Source organism: Brachionichthys hirsutus, chromosome 9, assembly GCF_040956055.1.
Source record: "Brachionichthys hirsutus isolate HB-005 chromosome 9, CSIRO-AGI_Bhir_v1, whole genome shotgun sequence".
In the NCBI taxonomy this organism is placed as follows: domain Eukaryota; kingdom Metazoa; phylum Chordata; class Actinopteri; order Lophiiformes; family Brachionichthyidae; genus Brachionichthys; species Brachionichthys hirsutus.
Window position 1 is genome coordinate 11568070 of NC_090905.1, and position 26818 is coordinate 11594887.

At 44.1% G+C, this 26818-nt stretch overlaps 2 protein-coding genes across 2 annotated transcripts; both read right to left on the bottom strand.

Annotated features, from left to right (window-relative positions):
- Positions 1-4051: 4051 nt before the first annotated feature.
- Positions 4052-18758, bottom strand: LOC137899541 (cadherin-24). The gene is made up of 14 exons (XM_068743579.1): positions 18707-18758; positions 17721-17962; positions 12944-13238; positions 11677-11796; positions 11166-11333; positions 9192-9373; positions 8429-8685; positions 8205-8341; positions 7927-8048; positions 6765-6882; positions 6356-6664; positions 6060-6252; positions 5582-5969; positions 4052-4867 (listed from the first exon to the last, which is right to left on the bottom strand). Exons 1-14 carry the CDS (start codon positions 18756-18758, stop codon positions 4052-4054), a joined length of 3399 nt encoding a protein of 1132 aa, XP_068599680.1.
- A 5781-nt stretch (positions 18759-24539) lies between these two features.
- LOC137899543 (proteasome subunit beta type-11-like) lies at positions 24540-26546 on the bottom strand. The gene is given in 4 exon segments (XM_068743581.1): positions 24540-24997; positions 25849-26090; positions 26092-26161; positions 26510-26546. Coding segments are annotated over 4 exon segments (807 nt in total).
- Positions 26547-26818: the final 272 nt, after the last annotated feature.

Sequence of the window (26818 nt, forward strand, 5' to 3'; positions counted from 1 at the left end):
CCAGTTCATTATCACAGTGGCTGGACTCATCGGGGCAGCATCATCGGCGATCGGAGAATCGGTGTTTGATGCTTTTATTTTCCCTTTATCTCAAAGATGTGATTTTAAAGGAGGCGTGTAGGAGTAAATCAATTTCTCTTGATTCTGTTGTGTGCTTATGCTCACATGACGCTTTAGCTCTAATCACTACTGATGCAAAATGTCAAGATTTATATCCAGGCTGTTGTGTAAATGTGGTCTGTCTGACTTTACTGCCTCCTCTAATGCATTTGGAATATTGGAGTAGTGCACATTCATTTTTGTTCTGCCTCCATGTCTGCAGCTGGCAGATCTCCTGGCATCTCTGTTTTTTTTGTAATCTAAGCCGATCTTTAGCACTAGTTTATTATTAAGTCAGTGGTAATCACATAAAGCCCAGACTGGCGTAAACAGTTCCTGTAAGCCTCTGGTGTCTCATTCATGCTCCCTGCCAGAGACGTTGACTGGACTCTGATGCAGTCGGTCAGCATTATGGATCGATCATGTCAGGCCAGTCAGTGTCTCTCTCTGACCCGGGAACCCTCGAGACAACAGATCATCAATCACATCAGTGAACGCATTTGATTGGCACAGGTACCGCAGCAGCAACTATTACGCTATATATTATTATATAACAATATGAAAGCATGATATGATAATGATAATGATTCCAGAAAAATACGTATGACGACAGAAAGCAGTTGTCTGGATTCAGGTATTTAGAAGAGGAGAGAATTAAGGATTTGTCAAAGACATACGATGTAATAATTTGTTATTATTTAACAAAATTGATGAAATTAACAGATTTTGTTTTAAGTGGGTCGGATACTTTCTCTGTAGGCTGACAAAGGATTATTTGGAGGTAATTATTCAGCCAATAACACAAGTGTGTGTGTGTGTATGTGTGCCTTGAGTATGCTGTTGAATCATCTGAATTTAGCTCCGAGGGCATGAACCTAAATGAGCGTTTGTTGAAGTCATATACTGTATGTTTTCTAGAAATGTTTTTTTTTGCATGCTGTCATGCGAAGGTAAACAAATGTTCTCATCACATTGTGCTCATAAAATATCAAAGGCTTGCAACATTGTTCTCATAAAAAAAAAAAAAATTTACTTATTCAAATAGTTAAAGTGAGATTTTGTTTCTTAGATGCCCTCTAGAACTTTTTGCTGAGGATCCCACATTTATATTCTTGTAATCACCGTATCGTACACAGACGCTGAATGTTGCAGCACAAACCGCCCGATGCTTCTGCTGCTCTGGTTGACAGTGCTGCCAGCGTTTTTGACATGTGATCCCTCGAAACAAAACCGTTTTGACTTGCAAGCCCACATCTTTCCACGTCTAATGACTGCGCCCAATGCAATCGAGAAGGAATTTTATTTCGCCTTTGTTTAATGTCATTGCTTTTTAGACACCATAAAAAGCCTTCCAGTGATTCTCACAGACTCAAAACAGATTTGTGAAGAAGGCATTTTTTATCAAAAACAACAACTTATTTAAAATAAACTGATAACTATTGGAAAACCAGTTAGGCACTGTCCACAAGTCATTAGACGGAAAAGGAGAGATTTTTTTTGAAGTGCCTTAAAATGATATTTTATTATTGAAATGGTACAACTGACATTTATCAGTGAGTGAAGGTGGACAGAGAATTTTTAGGTTACATTTTAAATCTTTATGTAAGAATGTTTTTTATACAGAACCCAAACTGGCGTCTCCACGATGTGAGAACATTTTGTCATTCTGTGTTTTTGGTCAACCTTTTCACCTTTTTCTGACAGCCCCCCTCTTCCTCACAGTTTTTAATTAGACATGAGCGTCACCATCGGCTCAGAGCAGCATCACAAAGATCAAAATGAATTGGTTTTGTCTTTTAATAAATGAAACATGACATTCATTTTAAATGATTTTTGGTGTCTTGTCTTTTTTTGTTCTTTTTTTTTTACTACCAGTATTTTAATCTGAAGTGTACACACGCTATTTCCCCTGCTGTTATCCCACTATTGAACTTTAGGTGGCCCCATTGTACTGTCAGCCTCTCTTGCTGGCCAAACGGTGTCATCCTCCACTCCATAGCCTTTAAATGACTTTTCACACAATTTCACAAATATTTCTATTTCTATTCTATTTTGGTCCAAGTTGTTGTTGTTGTTGTTGTTTGCTGCAGACAGTGGTTCACGTTTGGACTCGACATTTAGATTACCGTTAAAGTAAACATGTCCCTGATCTCCTGGTGTGGACGTATGATATAGGATACGTACAATGTTTGTGCAGCGATCCTTATTACCAAACACGCAGCGTTATCTGCTGCTCCCTTTCATCTGCATTTCATGCTCCTGCCGGAGGACTTCTATCCGCCGAAGGCACATGTGTTAAACTCAAGGCCCCGGGGCCAAATGTGGCCCTCCAAGTCATTTTTTGTGGCCCGCGAGAGCTGTGTGCAGACATTTGTTTTTGTAAAATGCTGCATCTGTCACACATGTTCTTAATATGTGTTAATGTGTTAATTTATTCCCATCATAAACTTTGGTTCATACTTATGATTTTTCTCATTTACAGTATGGCTTTATCTCTAACAATTTTTAAGTTACAACCTTTTCAAAAAGTGATATCAAAACTGAATATTTTATTGTAATTACTGTGGCGGCTAAAGAGTTAAATATAAAAATAAATCATTATTTAACCAGATGTTAAGGAGTAGTTACATTTATTTTACATTAAATGACATTACATTTAGTTACATTTTTACTGTGTTAAGGTTTACATTTGGCTTTTGGAGGGCAAACATAATGCTAATGTGGCCCTTGGAGAAAATGAGTTTGACACCCCTGGACTTAGGCCTCATTCTTCTTGTCAGGATGCCAAAGACTCTCTGTCACATTCAGTTTGAAACCATCACCAAGCTTATTAGAGGGGCAGCTGATTAAGCCTCTCACTGTAGAGGAAGACAGAAAGTGGGAATAACTGCAGAAAGCCAAAAACACTTTATTGTATTAATGAAATAATGCCATTATTTTAATAACTAATCCTGATACCGTCATTAGACTTGACTCATTGGCATCGTTCGTTATACAATCTTGAAATGGTTATTTTTTTTGCTGCTGCTGCTGCTGCTGCATTCTGGCTTCGTCATAAGAACAATGTCTGTGTCCTACATCGCAGAACGGCTGTTGACTAATTTTGTCTCAAAGCGTGGGCGATGAAAAAGCCTTTGGAGAGAACACTAGACAAGCAGATGCAAACGATCAGTCAATTAGAAATAATGTGGGTGAAATTATGGGGGGGGGGCATTGTATATTGTATATTTCAAGTCTGCAGCAGTTTAATAAGTGCAAATACAACGTTTAATTTCCTGTGTTCCATCAAATATGCCCCTGCACTCGTGACAATAACCACCGAAGCAGAAGTTGATATTTATCTACATATGGACATTATTTACTGGATTTTTCACAACACCTTCGACGGTGACAATGCAACTGCGTGCAAATTGCATAGTGAGCAGGTTGCTGCAGGAAAGGATGAATGTACACATCGACTCTGTGAGCAAGGAGCAGACTCTACAAACATTAACTCAACTCTCCAACCCAGGATGCAAATGTTTCCTTCGTTTCCCTTCCAGCGAGCCCTTCCCCGAGTTAACTATCAATATTAAGTATCACAACTGTGCTCAATATTTGATGAGGCCTATTTTCTAACAATGCAGCTCTCAGGGCCCGGAATCAATATTTAAAATAATAAAATAATTTTTTCACAACGTTAGCTTTGGAAGTCCCCGTGCATTATTCATATCACTAACAAGAGTGGTGTGAAAAGTGACAGATTCCATATACACTTCATAAACACAGTGGAGGTGAAAGCTATGAGCTGTGCACTGAATCCACCAAGGATCTGAACTTTTTCTTGGCGGGGGGCGGGGGGGCAAGTGGATTTCTGTCAGGCTGTGTATTTTTCCACCCCTGCTGTTTAAAAAAAAAATCCGGTGCTGTTGAGATATTTCTCTTCTCTCTTAAATGTTTCTTTCATGGCAGTCTAGAAATCCCATTTCAGATGTTCCTTCTCTTTGCCCTCCTTTTCTTTATGCGTCTTGTCCAGAGCATTCCCCGCAGTCTCTCTTCCTCCACCTCCTCCTCCTTTCTCCTCCTCCCTCTCTCTGATGATCTCCACCAGCCTCTGGAACTTCTGGTTTAGCTCCTCCATCCCTCCAACCACACTCCCATCATCCTTCTCTCCATCGCTTTCCAGCGAACTAAGTGACTCAGCCCTCGAGTCGCGACCCTCAAACTCATAAGTCTGCAGTGAGTCGTAGGGCGGCTGTGACAGGTCAAAGGTCACCTGATCCAGACGAATATTCAAGAGGTCTTCCATGCGGAGGGGCTGAGGGTTGGCGGGATCCGCTCTCACAGCCTCTACCCCGCATGCCCAGCCGCTGTTGCTACCAAACACCCCTCCAGGTAAGGGCAAAGGCTGCGGGGTCAAATCCTCCCTCTGGAGTCTGGACATGTTCAGTAGCTGCACTCCCCGAGGGTACAACCCGCTACTGCCCCCTGTGCTGTTGGGATTCAGCGAGCCCACGATGCTGTACCTGTCTCCTGCCAGGTACACAGGGAGGCTTGCAGGGTTTGAATCATTCTGTTCTGAAACAGAGCGAATGGAGGAGTCAGTGTCGATGTCATCTAAAGTGCAGCTGGTGTCTCCAGTGCTGATCTGAGTCTGCGATGACCCCGGGCGTCCGTCCTGCTGGTTTGACAAGGAGCTGGTGTGACTAACGCACAACAACTCGCTCGGGCCACAGTGAGTCAGATTTAGAGCGCCAGCCGGCGTCGATTCTGCGTCTGATAGATCTGCCTGTAAAAGACGCAAATGCGAGGATAAATGTACAGAAGGCAAAAAAAAAAAAGATGCCATGTTAATTATTTCAGTTTATGTTCATACATGAAATACAACTGAAGAGACGAATGGAATTATTTCCTGCACGAAAGCGCTATCTGAATTGATATGGGTCAAATGAGGGACTTTGAAGTTTTTAAAATGCTCATTCATTCATCTGAACTTCACCTGACTTTGACACTCTTTTGTGACAGCGCTTGATTTTTTTATAGTGACCGCTGGAGTGTGACAGGACAGTTGGGAGAGAGGAACGATGACATGGACCTGGGCCGTATCGGGCTGCTGCGGTAAACTCTACGTGGAATACAGACAGTATGAGCATATTAATTCACATCGCATGAATATACTATCTGAAACCAAGTTAAAACCTTTGGATGTCAAAAATGCAGGAGCATTAAATGTCAGCAAATTGGTTGATGACACCCTAAAACGGTCTCTTTTGTTGTTTTGCATGCTTCACATGTGTAGTTAGCTAATCAGGATTCAAACATCTGAATCAGATATGATTACAGATGGCGGGTGCCACAGTCGCCGTCGAGCCCCTGATGATTCCTGCTGGCGCATACTTAGGACCAGAGAGCGCTACTATTATTTACTGATGCAAACCGTTGCGGTTTTATCTGCTGCCTTATAAAGGCTGCGCATATTCATCTGTTGGTGTTGTAATCTGACCTTTGCCTGACCGTCCTTCTCTTTCGTGTCAGCAGCGTTGGCTTCGCACCCTTCAGTTCTGTCAGTGACTTTGCTCTTTGCCGCAATGTGTTCAGCTTCGCAACAGCCAGCGTTCATTTCAGTGGAGCGCGGCAGAGGCTCAAAGGTGCTCTGGCTCTGGATGACAAGGGGATTGCCAACGCGACCTCCAGTCAGCTGTGTTAGCTGCAGCCCCGCTTCCAGAGGCCCGGCTGGATAATCTCTGAGAACAGGAAGTGTGTGGATGCCGTAGTACAGCCGTCCATAGAGGGGAGCGGAGCCCGGCCGCTGCTGAGGGTCCAGGACGGGGTGCGGGTTACGACTCCAGCTGTATGTCCTGGCCCTGGGGGGGTTCTGCTGGGTGTACCATCTGTGCCAAGAGAGAAATGTCAGAGAAGCAGTCAGTCACACGCGAGCATGCCCCCCCCCCATCGCAACACTTGTCTTTGAGGCAGCTCACATGTTTCTGCTGTTGTGCATGTGCTGTATTCTGTGCATGCTCTGCAGCGCTGTGATGTCAAACGCCGCCGTGTCTGCTTCCCCTCCCCCCTCGTCATCATAGGATATGATGTTCTCCCTGACATCATCCTCCTCCAAGGTTGAGTGGGAGTCTCGCTTCTGATGGCGCAGTGACAGCGAGAGCGCACACACCACTAAAGGCCAAAGACGAGACACATGACCACACACCCTTCAGAAAAAACAACAACAACCTGACCCCCCCCCCCCCCGACTACATAGGGACGCAGTCAAACCTACCCAGCAGAGTGGTGACGCATGCCAGCATGGCCAGTAAAGTGACCAAACTGAATATGAGCGATGTTGAGCCAGACGGTACGGGGAGACAAACCATGTGTCTCTCCCACCTCCTGTCCCTCTGCCTGCCCCTGTCCTCCGTCTGCATCCCCCCCCGCAGACAGGGGCAAATGGTCACAGTGACCGTGCCCGTGTTGGTCAGGCCCGAGGCGCCGTCGCGCAGCACGATGGGCACGTAGAGGGTGAGTAAGGACGAGGCGAAGCTAGAGAGGGGCTCCAAGGCCGACTGGAGCACCAGGCTGGCCGTCACACCTGATAACATGAAACAAGGTCAGAGCACAGAAACACCGGCAACAACTGCTGCCATGTCTCTATGTTGAGCATGAAAATGATTATTAGAGCTCTTGGTGACCTCCACTTTCTCTAACGGTGAGGTTGAGGGCGGAGCTCGACTCTGGAAGGACGTTGAAATGGACCGGGACGTCCTGATCTCCCTGGTCCCTGTCAATCGCTCGCAGAACCTGAACGACCTGCAGAGACACAGCAGTTTCAAACCTCTATGTCCTACAGAAATATGAGAATGGGTTATTAAACGCATTCTCTGGGGAACTATTGGTGCACCATGAGATGAAGAACAACAAGTGGACTTAAACAGAAGAACTCATTTGAATAAAATCAGCTTTTTTTCTTTGAGAGCTGCACAAAGTGTTACGTTTCCTCGCTGTCTGGTTTACTGACTGGTGGTTTACTGACTGAGTTTACAAGCATAAAAAGCTTTTTATGCTTGTAATATTAAGAAAATATTCCTCCTGTTTTCTTTCCTTCAACAATGTTTTTGAGAAGGTTGGAATTACGATATTTGCACGTAACAAAAGCCTGTCTGAGAATAAAACATGTGTGATCATGTCTCATGTGCTTTTTAAATTGTGTTAAGCACTAAATGTGCTTTTTAAATTGTGTCAAGTACTTTTTTAATTATTTATTATATTGATGTTTTTATTTAATGATTAGGATGCTTTAGCTAATTCTGAAAAAAATCCCCTTGAGGCAAGAGCAGCATAAAAAGCACACAGCAGGGGGCATTCTAGAGGCCAAAAGCCTGGAGTTCCAAACTTGAAAGGACGGAGGAAACTCTTGAAAGGAAACACATTCCATTTTCAGCTCCTGAAAGAAACATCTTCAGAGAGCTGCTGAGGTCGGCAGCTTTACGCCAAACAATTACACCGTGTGAACCCTGACTGTGTGAGACCTTGAACGTGTAAAAGAACAGAGAATATTAATTAAAAAGAGATACTGACTGATGTATTTCAAAAGATTTAAATACTCAATGTAGTTACACTGAATCTCATCTCAAATATGGGCAGCATGTCTGCACTGAGTCTACTGTTTAGGGTGTAATCTTTTGTCATAATGAGGAATATTAAAATATGATTATTGTAAGACTTGAATAGAGCCAGGGACATTGGCCTATTCAGAAAATCATGGGAATACGGCTGCGCATGTGAAATCAGTGACTGTCATTGACAGTTTTTTTAATTCAACATCAATCTCATGAAAGCAAACCCAGAACAGACCTGACCGGGGGCACTGGAGTCACATAAAGACGTTCTGTACTGCCTGTCCAACTCTGGTGCATTGTCATTCTGGTCTAGCGTCTCTATGGCAACCACAACCCTTGACACAAGATTTGGATTATCTGAAATAACAAGAAAATGACAATATCGGAAAAATTATCAATGAATTTCCATCATTTTGACTCTCCGTCATGGATTTCTGACACCCCCGGCGGTGCTCTCTGTGAAATATGGCTGGGGCAAGTTCTGCCGCTTATTGCACCCGAGGGTTGACATACCCCTCTGTGTGGCGATGATAGTGATGTTATGCCACTGCTCCTCCTCGCGGTCCAACTCCATCACTGTGCTGATAATGCCCGTGTCAGAGGCGATGCGGAACAGAGCCTCCGGGTCCGACTGGGGGTCGATGGAGTACCTGAGATATCACGAGTACAGCAAGGAAAGATACAGCGAACACAGCCCAGGGGGAGTAAATGAGTGGGTGATGGTGTAAAGCAACTACCTGATGTTGGTGCTCTGTCCTGTGTCTGGGTCCACAGCGTAGACTCCGCCTACAGAGCAGATAGGGGGGCAGTTCTCCGACACATCCAGGTGGTAGCGAGACTCGGAGAACTGCGGCGGCTCGTCAGCATTGAGGATCATGACCCGCACTGTTGCCCGGTCCTTAAAAGGACCGTTCCTCAGGTACCGGGCATCGACTGTAGGGTTAGCAACCTCCACAGACAAAGTGTACGAGCTGCAGCTCTCATAGTCCAGAAGCTGCAAAGATAGAGCAGCTTCATGAAGGTCCCATATGAGTCAGAAGTACTGCATGTCCAAATTAGATCTCTGCTTTCATATCATTTGGGTAATCAATAACCGACCTTCTTCGCTCTGCAACCGATCGATTTGAGATTTCACTTCGTAGTAATTGTTTTTCGATAATCAACCCTGTAGCATGATCCTCAGGGGGCAGATTCACGCTGGCTCCCTTTAGCGTGACCGCTAAATCTTTCATCTTTCACACCAGCTGCCTATTACTTAATTGTTAATCATTATTCTTACGCTGAGCTCTGGGAGTGTGAACCTGTCAGCAACCCAATGGTTTGTGTGGAGTAATGAAATCTTTACATGCCCCCCCCCCAAAAAAATCATTTTGATTGAAGCATATTCATGAATCTCCTGAAATGTCACACATGAGATCTTTTTTCCTCATTAAGGAAGAAAACCTTCCTAATGAACTAAAGCTGCTTTAAGCGCAGGTTGCCGCTGACAACGTCACTCACCTTGTTCAGCACAATGACAGCCTCTCTGTCTCTCCCACTTATATTGAATATCTCAGCCTCCTCAGCATCTAGGATGGCAAAGTCCAGCGCTGCATTGTCTCCCACGTCGGGATCAGAGGCAGAGACACGGCCGACCTCAACGCCTGGAGCCGCGAGCTCAGATATGGAGAAGGTCCACGCACCTCCACAGAGGTAAACAGAGAATAAAACTGATCTGAGTGCTGTGGGAAAACGCAGGCCGCTCTCTGGCTGGGTGTGACATCCGCGAGGTTGTCATTCACAGAATGCACGTGGCTGTTTTAGTTTGTGTTCACAGCACTGATTATACGTCATCTTTATGCTGCTCTTACTTGCGTTACCATTTGCATGCACAAAGTAACTATTCCACTGATACAACTAGGCTGTAAAGAGCAAATGTTTAATATACGCGAGTGAATCCTCATGAGAAGCGCTCGTGTAATTTCAGGAACGCTCAACATTAGCACACACGGACCCATTCATTCTCCCCTCCCACACAAAGCCCAGACTCATTTTCCAGCTACGGCCGTCCGTTGAATTAACGACTGTGCACATGATAATAAAGACTCGATTGATTCATTAATGTAACATCTTGTTTACTAGGCATTTAAGCGTTTAGCTCTACCGACTTTTATGTTAACCATGGGACTATTTGAAATTGTCATTTAGCTTAAAGCAAGAGCTCCTCTGAATTTGTCTTTTGTCGCTGCTACATTAGGGCTGGCGTTGGCTGCAAAACCTGCGAGTCGTGTTTTTGGTTCGTTATTTTATTCATTACTAGTCAATACTTATCTGACACATTTTCTTAGCAAACTCAGATCACTGAATAGTAAACTGAAAAAAAGCCAGTCAGCAACATGAATTGAATGTTGTGGTGCCAAAATGCCTATGGCACTGCAAATGGAATATCCTCGGCCTTTGAGCCGTTGGTTAAATAAATTAGGCAACTGAAGACATTAATTTGGGCTTTTTTCATAGACATCTTTGAAGATTAAACGCTTAATAATGAAGCGAATGTTTGCGGCTGGAGATGCAGCACAGCAACAAACTGCACACTCAAAGCAGTTCATTTCAATCACAGCGGCGCTACCTTACTGATCATGAATCATTTAAATTCCCCACATTATGGAGCCAAATTCAAAACCACACCTCTTGCATTCAAAGAGCAAACTAAATGAGCTGTTTGCTTGAACTGTGACATTATTGTCAAACAGGAAATAATGATCTGGAGTAGAGATGGCGAGGCGGGGAGCATATCGTCACATAAATATAAATAAATAGCAAGCTGCTGCATTTGGAAACATTAAATTGCTCCTATGCAGCGCCGTATAGCTGCACAATATATCAACAAGAGGTAAAGGCTTTAAAACATTTAAATGTAAGGGGGTGGGGTGGGTGGATGGAGTTTAAAGACACCAAAGGAGAGACGCAGTATATGTCTCAAAGACACAATCTGCAGTGATTTTTACTGTCTATTGAAGCAGAAAGCACTGAACTTTAAGATGAAATATTAATAGCATAGAACGGGGAAAAGCTTGGATAAGAAAAAGCAAACATGATCTTTCACTTTTGCACGTCAGGGCCGAGTCCATTTGAAGGGACCAAACGGGAGGGTTTATGTGAATGTTAATGCATCTCGTCCTGTCAAAGGTTATCTTATTCCCACTGAAGTCAAAAACTATGATTAGGATGAGTGGATCAAAAAAATAAAAAAAATAAAAAGTGTCATTCATGACTGACAGGCTGTTTAGCTGCTTGAGCGTTCATATCTTTATCTTCCAGCTGTCAAGTCGACTAAAACCCAAAGGAGATGCCAAATATCAGAATGCTGTCACAAATGCCTTTGCAAGTTCTTTAATCACTTCAATCTAAACACACACACACACACACGCTGCACTCCTACGGAGATTGAAAGCAGCAAGAGTGAAGTGGTGACATGATAACAGCGGCGCTTACTCCTCCTGAAGTGAGGGGGGTTGTCGTTGACATCACTCAGCTTCACAGTGACGGTTGTAGTCCCCGATAATCCGCCCAGATGCCCTCCCATGTCTTTGGCCTGGAGGACGACCAGATACTCATCCCGAGTCTCACGGTCCATGTCAGGTACCGCTGTCCGCAGGACGCCTGGCGGGGAAAGCGTGACGTGAATCAAAAATCACAACGGCGGGAGATTTTTACAGCGACAGGTCGTCTCTGGAGATTACCGTCAAAGCGAGCCAGATGCTCGAACAAGTTAGACCAAGAATATTGAAAAATAGATGGCACGAGGCCTCTTCGCTCTCTGAACGGATCATATAAGGTGTGAGTTAAACTGTTCTTAAGCACATTGGACATATCCTGGCAAAGATACGACAAATGATTTCTAACTACCGCTGAGATTTATGTGTCTGGTGTAATCATCGGCTGCAGGGGCATTTCACAGTGTGTACGCTTTAAGGGGATGTGTAGTGCTGAACTGTGAGCAGACCTGTCTGAGGATCCACAGAGAAGAAGTCCTGGCCCTGGGTAATGGCATAAACCAGCCGGGCGCTGTTTCCATATGCTGGATCATCAGCATCGCTGGCTGTAACTTGGATTATAGATGTGCCTGTAAAAGAGAGGAGGTGACGAAGGTGATAAATCAAAGGCAACGCTCAAAGTACGGAGGTTTAAGATGGTGTCTGGTGCACGAGTTTAAAATGATACTTCCCGCAAAGGCTGTCTATTGAATACCAAGTACTTACATCTGCAGGATTAAAAGGATAATGCACTTCTCTGCTGTAGATCCGTATTTGCAGGATCTTCAAAGCCTTCATCTCAGAGACAAAATGCTGTATGACTAAATGCCCTGTTTTCCTGTTGCGCAATTGAATCTCTGAAGCCCTGCCAGAAGCAGTGTGTTTAGCCCCAATCTGGCAAAAAAGTTTGTTTGTCTGAAAGATGCTGAAACTATATTTGAACAGCAGGGAAGAAAATAATGCTGCAGCTGTAAAGGCGCAGCTACAATGATTCATGAATAAACAACTCCTTCTACAGCTGCTTTTATAATCGACGAATTGTAGCCGTCCTTTCTAAAGCCGTTGCATGACACTACGCTCTCATAATGTTTTGTATAGATGTTAAATAAAGCATTTTTCTTGGGCTATTTTCTGACAGTTTAAACAAAGATGTTAATACTAAAAATTATTTTATATTAAAAAAATATTCCACTCCTGAATTTCTATGATGTGGAGAGAAGAAAGTAATCGATAATCTGAAGTCACAGCTTTATTGGGTAATTTGCAAGCATGGGCTGGAAGGAAGCGGAATCTCCATTACAAATTACGAGATATACTTAACAAATTATATCTTAACCTTAACTGCGCATCTCAAGTGTCTTTTTGAGGTTGTGCTCTTCCTCCCAGCAGCTTCACTTTGGTGCTGAAACGCACTCGATTTCCTATCTGGTCTTCACAAATAAATTCACAGTTGGCATAAAAATGATAAAACAAATAGCAAATGTCGGGTAACTTCAAACCACTCCTCTGTGGCTTAAAGCAATGCAGATGAAACAGTGAAATAAAGCAGGATGCAGCAGAGATTCAGATGTAGAAATGCTATAAATACAGGAGACACTTGATGTGGTCGAACTGGTTACGGCAGAAAAAACAACAACCTAGCAGCCATTACTGTAAGCTAAATAAATCACTACCAACATTTTACAGCCACCTCTAGAGACATCCTGAGAGTGCTGTCGGTGCTTTAGTGCTCTATACCTATGTTGGCCATCTCCGGCACCATGGCAACGTATGGTTCACTGGGGAAAACAGGTGGGTTGTCATTGATGTCCTGCACTCTGATGATGAACTCCGAGGAGGGCTCCAATGCGCGGCCAGTCTGGCGGTCTGTTGACGTTGCAGTGAGTCGGTATTGATCCTTCTCCTCACGGTCGAGAGACTTGGTGACATGTATGTTGCCTGTGTTGCTGTCAATGACAAACACAGAGCCCACGCCCTCTCCCGCCAACATGTACTTAGTGTGGCCGTCCCCTTTGTCCATATCTGTGTGCAGCTGGGGGGAAAAAAAAATGTCATCAGAGAAAATGACTGTAGCATCTTCAAGCAGCATGCACCTGCAAGGCACTCTGTGCAGGTATCACAGTAACACGCATGCGTTTCTCAGGCAGCTACTGCGACACGGTGAAATGTGAAATGGGCGATTCATATGAAGATGCAGGCAAGCCAGTGAATCTGACTTAAACAGCACCAGGTGTGGAAGATAAATGGGACCAGGGTGGGTACTGATGCATACAGCTAATTAACTCAGTGGACCAATCATGCCATTAGGGATTTGTTCAGGGCAAAACCACATCATTGTGGACAGTGGCCCTTGCACAGTGTGCTATACACGCATGTTCACAGATGCATTCCGCTAACATAGCAGCACAAATCGCCGTCTCTTCCATCCATCTGTCCCTTTCTCCCTTTTTTTTCGAATCCGTCTGCCCAACTTTCCCGCTCCCTTTAAACCATCCTCACCCAGCCCTTGTGTTTGTGTCTTCTCATCAAGATGCTTAGGTTAAACAGAATGCCCGTCTGCTCAGATTCCCCTTTAATGGCAGAGAGGATATTCGTGTGAGCAGAAAGGTAAAAGGCCAAACACACAAAAATAGAAAGCTAAAGAGATTAGTCAGCCTTCATCACACCGAGCTTTCTGACCACGGCCCTTCGCATGTCCGTCGCCCTCAGGCACCGCGCACACATTCATAATCCACAAGTCTTACTCACAGCCTCTGCCGTGGACCTCAGAACCTCGACTCAAATCAATTTAGAATTTTAACTGCAACAATAACTCTTGGGCAAATTTCCACAAAACCATTTTAAACAAATATCCAATCTGTTGCACAAGATTTGTCCGTGCAGCAGAGAAAAGAAGAAATGTAATTGGTCACATAATGAAGCAAATGAGTCAAATCATTTGTTTGGTTTAGACAGCTGTCTACTGGAAAGTGGCTTTACTCTCCAGCACGAAGCCGGCTACCAACATATGCTTCTGACAGTCACATGGCTGAGCAGAGACCAGGAGAAAATATAGATTAGTGTATATTGTGTGTGTGTGTGTGTGTGTCTTGGAGGATAAAGTTGGGGATTATAGAAACTCACGATAGCACACCCTACAAATTGCTAGATAAGGGACTCAGAGTTTTTCTTTATTCATCCCTCTCTCCCTTTCTTCCTTAAAGCTAGCTTTGATTTTGATCCCACACTTCACCACGAGAGACATCTTTGTCAAAGTCTGTGCCTATCTGCCTCCCCTGCCCCCCCCCCCCCCCCCCACCCCCCCCGCCCCTCCCAACCCTCTCCATTTCCATCCTTCTAGCGCTCCTCTCTTTACCGTCTAATTGCTGGCTCAGTCCTGCTGTGCTTCAGTCAGCATGGAAAGACACTCTCACAGCGGGGAGGAAATTTATCCGCTCTGCACAAAGAAGGCAAGAAAGAGGAAATCGTCTCCTTAACTGTTTCTGCCTCTTCCTCTTCTACATGCAATCTGAATTTCCTTCCTTCAATCACGCGCTGCATCCCACCTCCGAGTTCCTACCTACTTCATAAGACCCTCTTCGACAGCCCAGAGTCTTCCTCTTTCGCTGTGTTTTGGACTGTTGATCAAAGCCTGCACAGATAATGTGTCCAGATTGAGCTCCCTCTGAGAGAAGAGATGCTTCAAAACCCGCTCACGACGCAGGGATGCTTTACTGCAAAGATATCAGAATCACAACTATGTCTGTAGGAGAGTGAGCTGCCTCGTGATTGCTTTAACACCCCTCCCTGACTGTATCAGTAACAACCAGAGAGGCAGATTAAACATTCATGAGGTGTATACTAAACTGGTATGAATCCAATCTCGACTGCCACAATAAAGTATACTGCTATACCTACAAAGTGGTTGGCAGCATTCCCTGTTAGCGCTCCAGCTGATATAATCCTCTGAGTATGTTGTAGATGCCAGCAGCTGCATTAGCGTGGAACTCCTGCCTATGAGCTGCTACAAGCAAACTCCCCCGAGGGATCGGAATGGTTCAGGTGTGTGATAGGATTAAATCATCTGACACACTCTTCATGCAGAGACATCGACAGCAGATGAAGGATGCTGGTGACTAGAACATCTGAAGTATGTGATACGACATGTGGCTGGTCTGCTGTAATGGATGAATGATCAAAATAAGAACACACGCATCTAAATATCCAAAGTGCAGCCTTTGCCCGGTCTCTGCGTCGCTGACCTTTGGACCATCACTGATAGTGTCTGTCACGCTCATAACGCCTCAACTTCTGTGTGAACTAAAACATCCTAACTCAGCTCGATTTGTTCAGATGCAGATGATTTAGGAATCTGCCAGACAAACATACGAAGATGAAAAGAAAACTGGAGGAAACATCCGACAGAAGGTTCCGCTCTGAGCTGAACATAAACACAGACACACTTCGGCACAGCAGAAAGCTTAAAGGGTACAGTTGGTATGTTGGCGCCATTGAGCTGCATTGAGTGAATGAACAAGAATAATATAAACTAAGAATCTGCTTCCCTTACACCAGCAGATTACCGCTAGTATTTTGGATCACATGGAAAGAAGCTGAATGAAAATTTGCTTGCATTTTCTTTTTATGATTTTTAAATAGATAAATTCTAGCAGATAAAAACAGTTTATTTATTCTGGCATGCTTTTACTGGAATAACCTCCAATCTGCAATTTGTTCAACTTTGACTGAAATACATCTAAAACCCAAATTATTACCTTGTTGGACAAGAGGGTGTTACAGCTCTAATCCTAATTATTTTAAGTACTGCAGAGGTTAAAAAGGGGGCAGCTAAAGTGTTTTCTTTAAGGTTCATAATTAATAATTCGGCGACCGCTGCCAGCAGTCCCGTAGGAGGCCAATTAGCAGATTAATCTACAATAAAACTATAAAGTTCTGTACCGCTGACTTCAGCTGTCAGGATACCGATATGTCTAGACCACAAGCTAATATGCTAAAGCACAGCCCGGCAAAAGGATGAATGCTAACAGGGTCATAAACATAAATGTAAGATATTACTTCCTAAAGAATGCATCTGGGCCTGTGGAGCTCAGTCCTACGTTGAATGACCCCCGAAATAGAAATCAATACAATTAGAATGTATCTTCTATATTTATAAAAGTGCCTGGGATCATGCCCCCCCCCCCCACAGATCACCATTATAAGAGGCATTATAAAAATGTGCCTTTGTCTGCGAGCCGATAACCGGTATGACACTCACTTTCCTGCGACCAAATAAAGGCGCGCTTTGTGAGTTGACGCATTCATCGACTGGAGGAGCTTGGTATCGACACGCTGTGAGCGCCTGCAGGTCGTGGCAGCTAGGGGTGCGTGTCAGCACAAGGTTAGGTTAGCGAGACTGAAAAATAAGTGGAGGGAGTCAAAGAAAAACCAGACACCACCCGTCGCCCCACCCACATCATTAGTGGCAGCTTCTAGACGTGGATCGTCCTATTATTTTGTGGCCCTGCTCTGTGTTTATAGCCCTGAGAGATAAGCTGCCACCAGAACCAGCTCCACGACCAACTTGCTTCACAATCTGTGAACAAAACCTCTGCTCAGAATATGTGGATCAGCTGGACATGAGCGAGGAACAAGAGCCGAGGCAGCAGCAAACGTACACCCAGTCAAGTTTGGCGGAATCACATGGCAAAAATGGGCCGAAAGCCACAGCTAGACACACTTTACTTGAGTTTAGAGATGAATTCCACATGTTGTTTCCATTGATATCATTAGCCAGCAACAATCAATCATAATAAAAATGCATTGGCTTCATAAAGTGATTTTCTGGACACTCAAAGAAGCTTTATAGGCTTTTCAATATCGTACTAACATGGTGCAATGTACAATGTAAGACTTTTCCCAAATGCGGTCTCAAGAATGCAAAACAGCATCTCATGACTGTTATACCAGGATCTAAAAAAAAATGTTTTGTGATCGCAACTGCAATACAGTCAATTACTATGCTTTGTATCACAAAATGTAAATCCACAGTGTGGCGAGCAGAGCAACACAGAAACAAGCAGAAACCGTGACCGTAACTTTACGGGCTACGCTCAGGAAAGAACTTTATCTCAGATGAGTAGGTGTCATGATTGAGTGTGGTGTGCAGTCGCCAGTTACATCCCTGGAGGGGGAAAAGGCTAGGCAGACACAGTGAGCGAGTGTCTGAGGGTTAGCGAGCACACGCAGAAGCAAAATGAGAAAGGAAGTGAATGCAACTGAGTTAAAGAGACTATCATCGTGCTCTTGTCTGCACAGTGCCTCATGAATACATTCATCTGTGAAATGCATAAATGAATGCACTGAGTGGAATATAGTTTGTTTTGCACAAATTGAATTACTCTCCCTAGAAAGTGTGCTTGATGCGTTGGGAAAAATTGCATCCATATTCTTGAAAACGAGGCACAAACAATTATAATAAAATAATAAGATGCGGCCCATTCAACATGACGACTGGCTCGTGACGGCATCTCACCCGTCCAATGAGCACGGGCTCTGGTCCTCTGTACTCCTCGATCACGAAGAACTGGTTCCAGAGCCAGCTCCTCCGGAGGCGAGGCCGACGCGCCGCCCGCCGAAGGTGTGGCCCTGACCCACCCTCGTCAGAATCTGTGACCCGATTGAAGCGAGGCCATGCTCCCTCAGGCGGAGCGCTAATGGGACTCGTCTCCAAATGGATTTCAGGCTGGAGAACATACTCTTCCTCTGAACTCTGCACTGGACGGGCAGCATTAATTACACCTTCAGTGTTTCCATTAGTGAAATTGCTTCTTTTCTCGCGGTGCAGAGCGAGTTCAGGGTTGCGTTTCCGTATCGGAGGTGTGGCAGCCGACGGCAGATACTGAACTGTGCTTGTTTGTCTCATTAGGCTGCCTTTAAAGTCAAAATTATCAGCGTTGTTGCCCTTCAGTCTTTGGCTTTTGTTCAAAATTCTGCCTTGGCCTTGCTCAAAAAGGCTTCTGGCCCCTGAAAGGCCAATTCTTTGCCCGTCACAGAGTAACAGAAAGAGAAGCACAAGAAGAGCTGCCATTGCGAGGGCTAATTGATCACCCTGCTTCAAGGATTAACCGATGGACGGCTGATCAGAGGGGGGGATTTCATGCCGGACCATCTTGTCCTGAGATCCTGCACGTCTCCTGCTTTCAGTCTCTTCTGCCCGGGACCAGTCTTGGCGTCACCTTCTTTTCTTACTTGTTTCCATGTGAAACACCTGAGAAAAGACACCAAATGAGAAACACAAATGCAGAAAGTACGGCCTGATATCTTGAGAGGAGAATTCCTTTCATGCCAGATGTTATTCATAAGACACTTCATATCTATATTGCCATTGTTGTTGTGAGTGAATCCTGCTATTGATCACTCGGGTATTTTCAGAGAATTGAGTGTGGCCTTTAAAATGTTCCGTTAATTTGGAGCCAGAGGGCCTGGCAATGTGGCGACGCTCAGGTTCTTGTCTCACACCTTGTCTGGACATCAGGTGATGGATGTCGTGCCTAAAGACGGCCTCCTCCATGCCTCAGTAGTGAAAGGAAGCTCCCCTTAAGAGATTAATTAGTCTCATAAATAATCCAATCAATTACTTGTCCCCATTTCCCAAAAGTTTAATGATCTGAATTTCATTTCGTATTTGAGTCAGATCCTGGCAATTGATCTTTGAAATTTGCCGAACTGAAGTGTCAGCAGATTAACGCCAGTGAAAGTGTGTAATCACAGTTTTTACATCCACATTTTACTTGCATCCATCTTTCTGCCTCAGTGTGCTCTGCAATGAATGTCAATACTCTGACGTCTGTTTTTCACCTTTATGCACGCGGGGAGACGTGAATGATCTAATAAACAAACTCCGCTCAGCAGTGCGTGAGTCACGGGCACACAGAGACGCAGTCTGGAGAGGTCTATAGTGAAATAATGAAAGGTTTCACTTTGTAAAAAAAAAGAAAGAAAAGATCCTTAACGTCTGAAGAGCGTAAATCAGAGTGACTCTTCTGAGGTCTGACTGACAAAAGTGAAACATTTGATTGGACTGATTTAAATGTAAATAAGCACAGGCCTTGATGACGCTGGTATGATATATGGGCCGCGACATTTCATGATATGTCCGAATTAATTTGCTTCATAAGAGTGGAAGGACCCTTGAAAATCAGATGTATGCTCTTTGTCATTCCAGATAATGACATACTTTCTAACAAGTACAACAGAGTGGGTTTGAGCATTTCATCGCAAATACTAGTAATAGTAATTATTAATCTCTTTAATTTTTCTTCCCTTTCCAACTGAACTATATCTGTACAAAACACAGTACGTAATGAATCATGTTCAGCTTTTGCATGTATTTCCTCATCATCTTAAATTTCACGATATACAAGAAATGGCTCCTGCAGAAGACTTTTGTCTTCCTGCGTATTAGCATAGACTGATCTTACAGCTTACATTCCTCTCTCTCTCTCTCTCGCTTTGCTTCCAAGCCATGTTGCCAGCAGTGCATGTCATTCACTGTTGTTTGAAGTCTTTAGAGTATCAGCGCCTATGAGATGTGTGTGTGTGTGTGTGTGTGTGTGTGTGTGTGTGTGTGTGTGTGTGTGTGAAATGGAAAGGCAGGGAAAGAGGATGAAAGCGTGAGGACGATTTGCCGTTTGCCGGCTCAGGATGGAATGATGAGTGGTGACATAGCCTGCAAATTGCAAATCGCTGTTTCAGTCTGCACTTCCCTCTGCATCGAGTCGCCTCACTGCAATAAAGCTATTTCATTTTTATTAAAAATAGCCTGTGCATGTCAGGCCTTTTACATAGGGAAAATGGGCGATGGAGGCAGAGAGGGAAGAGGTTGGGGGGGGGGGGGGTGATGGTGGCGATGTACAAGGGTGGCTGGACTGCTTTTAACAGACGAGACGTGGACAGATTTTGCTATATTTGAACATTTGTCATTTTCTCCCACTGCCATTCCTTCGAGTGCTTTTAGACTTCTCATCCCATCTCAATGCCTCGCCCCTGCTCAGCGCACACGTGGACATCTCTCAAGTCTTTCCAAATCAGACTTGTAAGGAGCGTATCAGCACATCAGTCACCTCATTGTAATCAACTCTGGACGGACAGCCCGACATGCAGCGATACGTCAGTCAGTGTGAGGGCTGTGCTGAGCAGGTTTTTAGCCTCATAGGGACAGGAATCCTCAGTGTCTGTCCCGTCTCTGGCAAACTATTCATTCCAGTTTCACCAAACTTTCCAGCAACATTTCAGCCATAAGATGCAGCTGTGGCTTTTGTGATATCTTGAATATAATACTAATTTTAGTTTTAGTGTTGTTGTTATGTTTGTGACGCGTTATTTACGGCCTGAAAGCTCGTCATTCTCTCTATAGCGTTACATCCATCCCTCCAGGCTGAGCGCAGGAATGGAGGACAATGTCCATTTGTCTCTGTTTGCATATTCCTGAGACAGACGATCATTTCTTCTGAGACATCACAGTATATTTTCAACAACGAATGACAGTACATTTTTTTTAGACAGCACATCTTCCCCTTGGTCTCCATCCGCACGCACGCACGCACGCACGCACCCACGTCATTAGCATGCCCAGCAGATGAACACCAACGTGCCCGGAGCGTGACCCTGCCATGTTAGATCAAGCCAGGAAAATGACCTGCTTGCTGTACTTAATGTGATTTACGCACCTGGTCTAATTATTATAATGAACACAACGTCTTATTAATGTTGTTGTTTTTAAGTGTTGAGGTCTAGGGACCCCAGAGAATCTGCCGTGTCCGCGTCAGAACGCACGCGGCAGGTGAGTATACCGCGACTATACACCGAGCGCGCCCGCGCGTAAAAAACACACAACGCCGTTACCTTGCCGAATTTGAAATGGAGCAAATGCGTTATCCGTCACATTTCAGTCATTAAAAATGACCGTGTGTGTGTGTTTTTTTTCTTCTTCTCCAAACTCATCATCTCGGGCGCGTTTTTATTCCGCAGCTTGCGCAGACGTTCTTGCGCAAAGCGGGTTCGCTCCAAACTGGCGGTGAAACACTTAGAAAGCGCCGAACCGTGGCTAATCCTCCAGAAATGATGAAGTGAATGATGAAGAAGAGGAAGCAGAAGAGTGGAAACTTGTCTGCTTCACTCCAATGAACTAGCGAGTCGTGATGATGAAAGTCTTTTAGTGGAGGAGATGGTGCTTACCGCGCGTCCGCTGCTCCGGTGGCGCCGTGGTTTAACGGAGCTGAAATGATCCAACGTGGGAAGAGATGCCGAGGTTCATCTGAGCCCAACGAGGGGTCTGTCCATTCTCTCCCCTCCCTCTCTCTCTCTCTCTCTAACCCTCCTTCCTCTCTCTTTGCTGATCCCCATTAGTTTTTAACTACATCATAAAGACGATGGACACCAGCCATGCCCACTGTGTGATCACAATGGCATGCCCATACTGATATTAATACTAATTAAAAGGTCTCACTTTAAACAAAGCATAGCTGTCATTTTGATGAATCATATTTATTATCATAGCTTTAAATTCTTCAACACTTCCTGGTTAGGCTGCATCATTCCCTTGAAGCAGTGTCCTGTGAAAAATGCAGCCAGCCTGTAGAATCATCCTCTATATGTTAACATAGAAACTCGACCAGAAAATTGCAAACCAAGGATGCATTAAATAGAAAATTTCACCATTAATATCCCAGAGTCACTAAAGATGATGTAACATACCCCCTCCTTCCCCATTTAGTTAAATATATTTCTTTAATGTGTTTTTCTTGGAAATTGATCTCCAGCTTAATATACACTACATTTCTGTAATACAGTGTCATTAAATCTTGAGTTTTTGGAGCTACTTTAAGAAAACTATATTGCTATTTGCATCACTGAATATCATAATGCACGTTCGTTCCGTTACTTGTGTTGTTTCTAATGCTCTGTGATTATTGCAGTGTCCATTCAAGATCTGACAAGACTGGGCATTTTCAGGCAGGCATGGCCATTTATTGCAATATTTCAATCATTAATATATGCATGACACTATATTATTTCAAATTGACTCATTCAGGGATTGTTGTTTGAAGCAGCATGCTTTTCATTTTAAGATACAGCAGTTTATCCCACAAGCAGAAATCCCGTCTCTGTATTTGACCCATCTCTGACAAACAATTGGCTTCCATTACGATGCCATGGGGAGCAAATTCAGGTTCAGCTCAAGGAACCTTCTAGCAGGGCTGGAAATGGAACCGCGATCAGGTAGTTTGAGATCGACCTGGGCGGCGCCCTGAGGTCGTTTTCACTGTCGCCTCACAGCAAGCATCTTTTAGGTTTGATTGCCAATCTGCGGTGTTTCTGTGTGGCGTTTCAGTGCTGAGGTTCCCTCCGGGTACTTCGGCTTCCTACCCCGATGCAATAACATGCAATTTTGGTGAGCTGGTGACTTTTAATTTCCTGTTGGTGTGAATGTGAGTGTGAATGGTTGTGTGACTGTGTTAGCAACCACCTCTCACTCGGTGATGCAAAGGACAAGTGGTATGGATTGATGGATGGATCACCCATATTTGATTTTGATATTTTACCACATATAATTTCATACCTCATTAAATAAACTGTTTGGGATATTTGAGTACAGATTTGATGTTTTAGTGATGACGAGGAGCAGAATCGAGTGCGTCGAACATGTGGATGCTTCCTGTGCATCCTTGAGTTCTGACTGGGAAACAAGGGCTTTTAAACAAGACGACTGTTCATTAATGTGACTATAGAAACAAGCTGGCAACCCTAAGGTCACCCCTCAGATATTTAATATCCAGCTGCGTGGGATACAACACACAGCTGAATACATGCCAAAACGGCTGTGCGAACACAGAGCACAGCCAAACTGGAATATCTTCAAAGCTTGCCAAGGCGAATTTAAAACAAAAAGGATGTATGTATTGATGTAACATAGAAAGCAGGGTCTGTGACATTTTACTTTTTCATTAAACTCCAGCGAAGTTTCTTTCGTCTCTGTGGAGTTTGTATCGAGGCTGGCAACATTGAAGAAGATGCTTTAAAGAGAGCGAGCAAAGAAAACTCCAACGCCCACAACGAGTTCCAGCTCATGGCAGGCTCAATAATAACCATCCTGGCGTTTCTCAGTCTCAGAAATCATTCTGCCGTTGCCAGTATTTAAAGCACCAAATTGGTTTCCACTTGTTTTTGTGTGTGTGTGTGTGTGGGTTTTTTTTTTCCTTGCTCAATAGCTCTGTCATTAATGACTTTCCAAAGATGGGAATTATGGATGAGGCTGGGGACGAAGGGAGGCTTTCCCCCCCTCTTAGTTGCTTCTGCAGTCAGTGATGCAGCAGTTCTAGCATGCGTTCGGAAAAATGCCCGACTCTGATGTTTCACTGGAGATGCGCTTTAGTTTCTGTCATAAAGGACAGCACACTGTAAGTGCACATACAGCACATGCACAGAGCAGCATTATTAAGTGAAATTAAGCGTATCAGCGTGAACCACAACATCACGCACAGCCGCATTTTTGGCTTTAGCATGGCCCATATGCTCTACAGTTTCCTCCCATATGCTGACTGGCTACCCTTCACACATTAAAAATTCATCACCAGACTTCAAATACCTTGACTGAAGTTTTAAAAGGCAGCAGGGATGAGCATGACTAGCTCTATATACCATCTTCCCTTACATCCTTCACAGCCATTGTCTCTTCAATAATTACTATTATGATTAATTTGCTAGCAGACTGCTCAAACAGAAAGGCAAGGCGAGTTCAGCCAAATTTCATTTACTCATTAATTTGTCGAAGTATCAAAGAAAAGCCAGACACACTCTGACAGCAGACACAATTCAGGTTTCAACTGCTGTAACTTTTCTTTTCCCCGTTTCTGTTTCTGTTGCTACTGCGACACCTCCTTTCTTCCTTTCATACTAGACAACACACCGTGACCTTCGGGCTCCAGCCGTTTTAGATTTTTGGACCGTTTCGGACCATTCGTTTGGGCTTCCCTCTGTAAATTAAACAGTTGCAAGAGAAGGTTGTAATTAGCTCTTCCACTCGAAATGATTCATTATGTCTTCAAGTCTAAATCCAAATGTCAGCCAGCGGTGGTGCTGTTAGAATTCATTTTATCATCGGTGCAAACAAAGCATCAGCAGTTTGCTAGATGGAATGATATGCATGCCCAAAACATTTGAGAAATAGCCCGGAGGATACAACTGCCTGTCCTGTTCATTAATTTAGTATCTGCGGCAAATGTGCCATCATGTCTCCTCAAAATACTCCCCAATGTGTTTTGCCCGTGTCATTTCTGTTTGTTTCATGTCATTACTCTGACAAAGTTTCCTCCCGTCTTTCCTTTCTCTGTTGTCTCTGCTTTGCTCTGTAATATTCCTCTTTTAAGTCCTCCCTGCTCCTGCGAGTCCATCCTTTTGAGGTGACGTGATATATTTCCACACAATTTCCTAAGTATGCATCCCTGTGTGTGGCTCGGTGCACAGCCTATCTGGCTATTGATGTGGCTTCTGCCACTGTCAGTCCCCACTGTACTGCTTGGTCCAAAACTGAATAGGCATAGGGTGATCCTGAGCCTATGGAGAAGAGCATTCCCTGCAGGCGAATGCCATCACTGCACACATAGTGCAGATTGGGTCCATAGGAGCTCCCGGTTTTTCTAGCATAGCTCTGTTGACCACTAAGGGCTGGAGAAGAGAGCCGAGTCGGTGTACCCTCTGGCTCTTCTCCGTCCCACCCACACAATGTGGCAGCCACACACAGATCCGTTCCTTTAAATGACATGTGTCAAACTCAAGGCCCGGGGGCCAAATGTGGCCCTCCAAGTCATTTTTTGTGTCCCGCCAGAGCTGTGTGCAGACATTTGTTTTTGTAAAATGCTGCATAAGTCACACATCAGCCCACATGTCTTGGTTGTTCTGCAGTTCTGCCCCTCTCAACTGTGACAAAAGAGTTTTGAACAAAGTTAATGCCATAACTTGTGTTGGATGATATTTTTCTTTCTTTATTATTTTATATTATTTACTTGAATAAGTTTGATTATTGATCGATGGAGTAGTGTGGTTTTCTTAACCTGATCAATTGAAAGGATTTATGTTATAATAACAGCAATAATCTATCCATATATTTTTACAACTATACAATTGAATATGCAATGTTTGTAACTGAAGTAGTGAACTGATCAAACGGAAAAATTCAGCAACATGGCAACAACAATAGCAACACGCTGCAGTCAGGAAATGAATAAACTGCTGGCGGTGACTATTGAAAGTTATTTGAACTTGTTATTTTTTCCAGCATGTGCTGACATGTTGATCCCGGCTACAAATGGTGCTCAGGATCAGAACTGGACAGCTCCACAGGTAGTGGGATACATATGGAGCTGTCCAGTGCTGATCCTGAATGTGAACTTCAGCTCTGGACAGCTCCATATGTAGCCGGCTACATACGGCGCTCAGGATCAGCACTGGACAGCTCCATAGGTAGTCGGCTATTGGAGCTGTCCAGTGCTGATCCTGAAAGTGACATCTTTTCCACTACATTAAGTTACATTTTTTGTTACTGTGTACGGTTTACATTTGGCCTTTGGAGGGCAAACATAATTGGAGAAAATGAGTTTGACACCTTGCTTTAAATGGATGAAGCATGTGGGAAAGAAGTTTGGCAGCTCCCCATGTGGATAACTGACGCCCGTGATGGAGTTGGTAGAGCCGTAGTTACCGAGCCAGACACCGTTCCCAAAAGGGACAGTCGGCAGAAGTACCTGAAGTGGTACCCACTAAGTGGCTGTGAATGGGCAGGATCTTCCGGGAGGCTGGACATGCCACGAGTCCAGAGCAACTGGAACGAGTGGCTGCTGCAGCCCTGAAACATGAAGGCCAGAGTGGTGGTGCCATGAGACGTGGGGAAAGGCAGAGGGGAAGACTGGGAGGAGGCTGGAAAGGGACGATAAGATGGAATCTTGACGTGACTCAGCACTGGAGCTCAGGATGGTGTAGATCTGACCAAACTGGATCGGACTTTCACTCAGGTACTCTGTGACGGGTATATAAAAACTAAAGCGACTTGTGCTCTGGCTGAAGGTCAAACCACACACATTGTTGCTGCTGGTGTTTTCCCCAACGTGCAAAAAACAGCATTCAGGGTTAAGTCTGTCCAGAAAAAAGTCCTGGAAAATTACAAACGTTCTGTAAAGGCATTAAAAACAACAATCATTGATGTTGAGCATTTTTGTACGTCACATATTTACTCAGGGTAACTCACGCAGAGTCACACTGGCTCACAATGCGACACACGCCATTCTAGACGTTTGTTAATCATTTTACCATATCTACACAAAAAAAGCATTTGCTCAGTAAAGTGGCTGATGTGCAGTTCTTTATCAGAGGTGAAATGTCTGATCCGATCGTACACAAGTCGAAACAACTGCTTTGAATTCATCTGTGAAGTCTTTTTTCTTGTAAAACCAAAACATTTATTGTTTCATGCCTCGATGCTTTCTCTGTTATTTTTGTTCTTGCAGAATGAAATCAGAGAAAAATAGGAAAATCCAACATCAGATTCATGAAACATGCACCGACTCTCAATTCTGT

Excerpts from the sequence above, each read along its gene's own strand:
- LOC137899541 (XM_068743579.1), bottom strand. The coding sequence starts at position 18,758 with ATGGAGGAGGCCGTCTTTAGGCACGACATCCATCACCTGATGTCCAGA. Across the intron at positions 6,665-6,764 it reads CACCGTTAGAGAAAGTGGAG|GTGTGACGGCCAGCCTGGTG; the intron begins GTCACCAAGAGC and ends TCATGTTATCAG. Across the intron at positions 6,253-6,355 it reads ATGCGTCACCACTCTGCTGG|TGGTGTGTGCGCTCTCGCTG; the intron begins GTAGGTTTGACT and ends TTTGGCCTTTAG.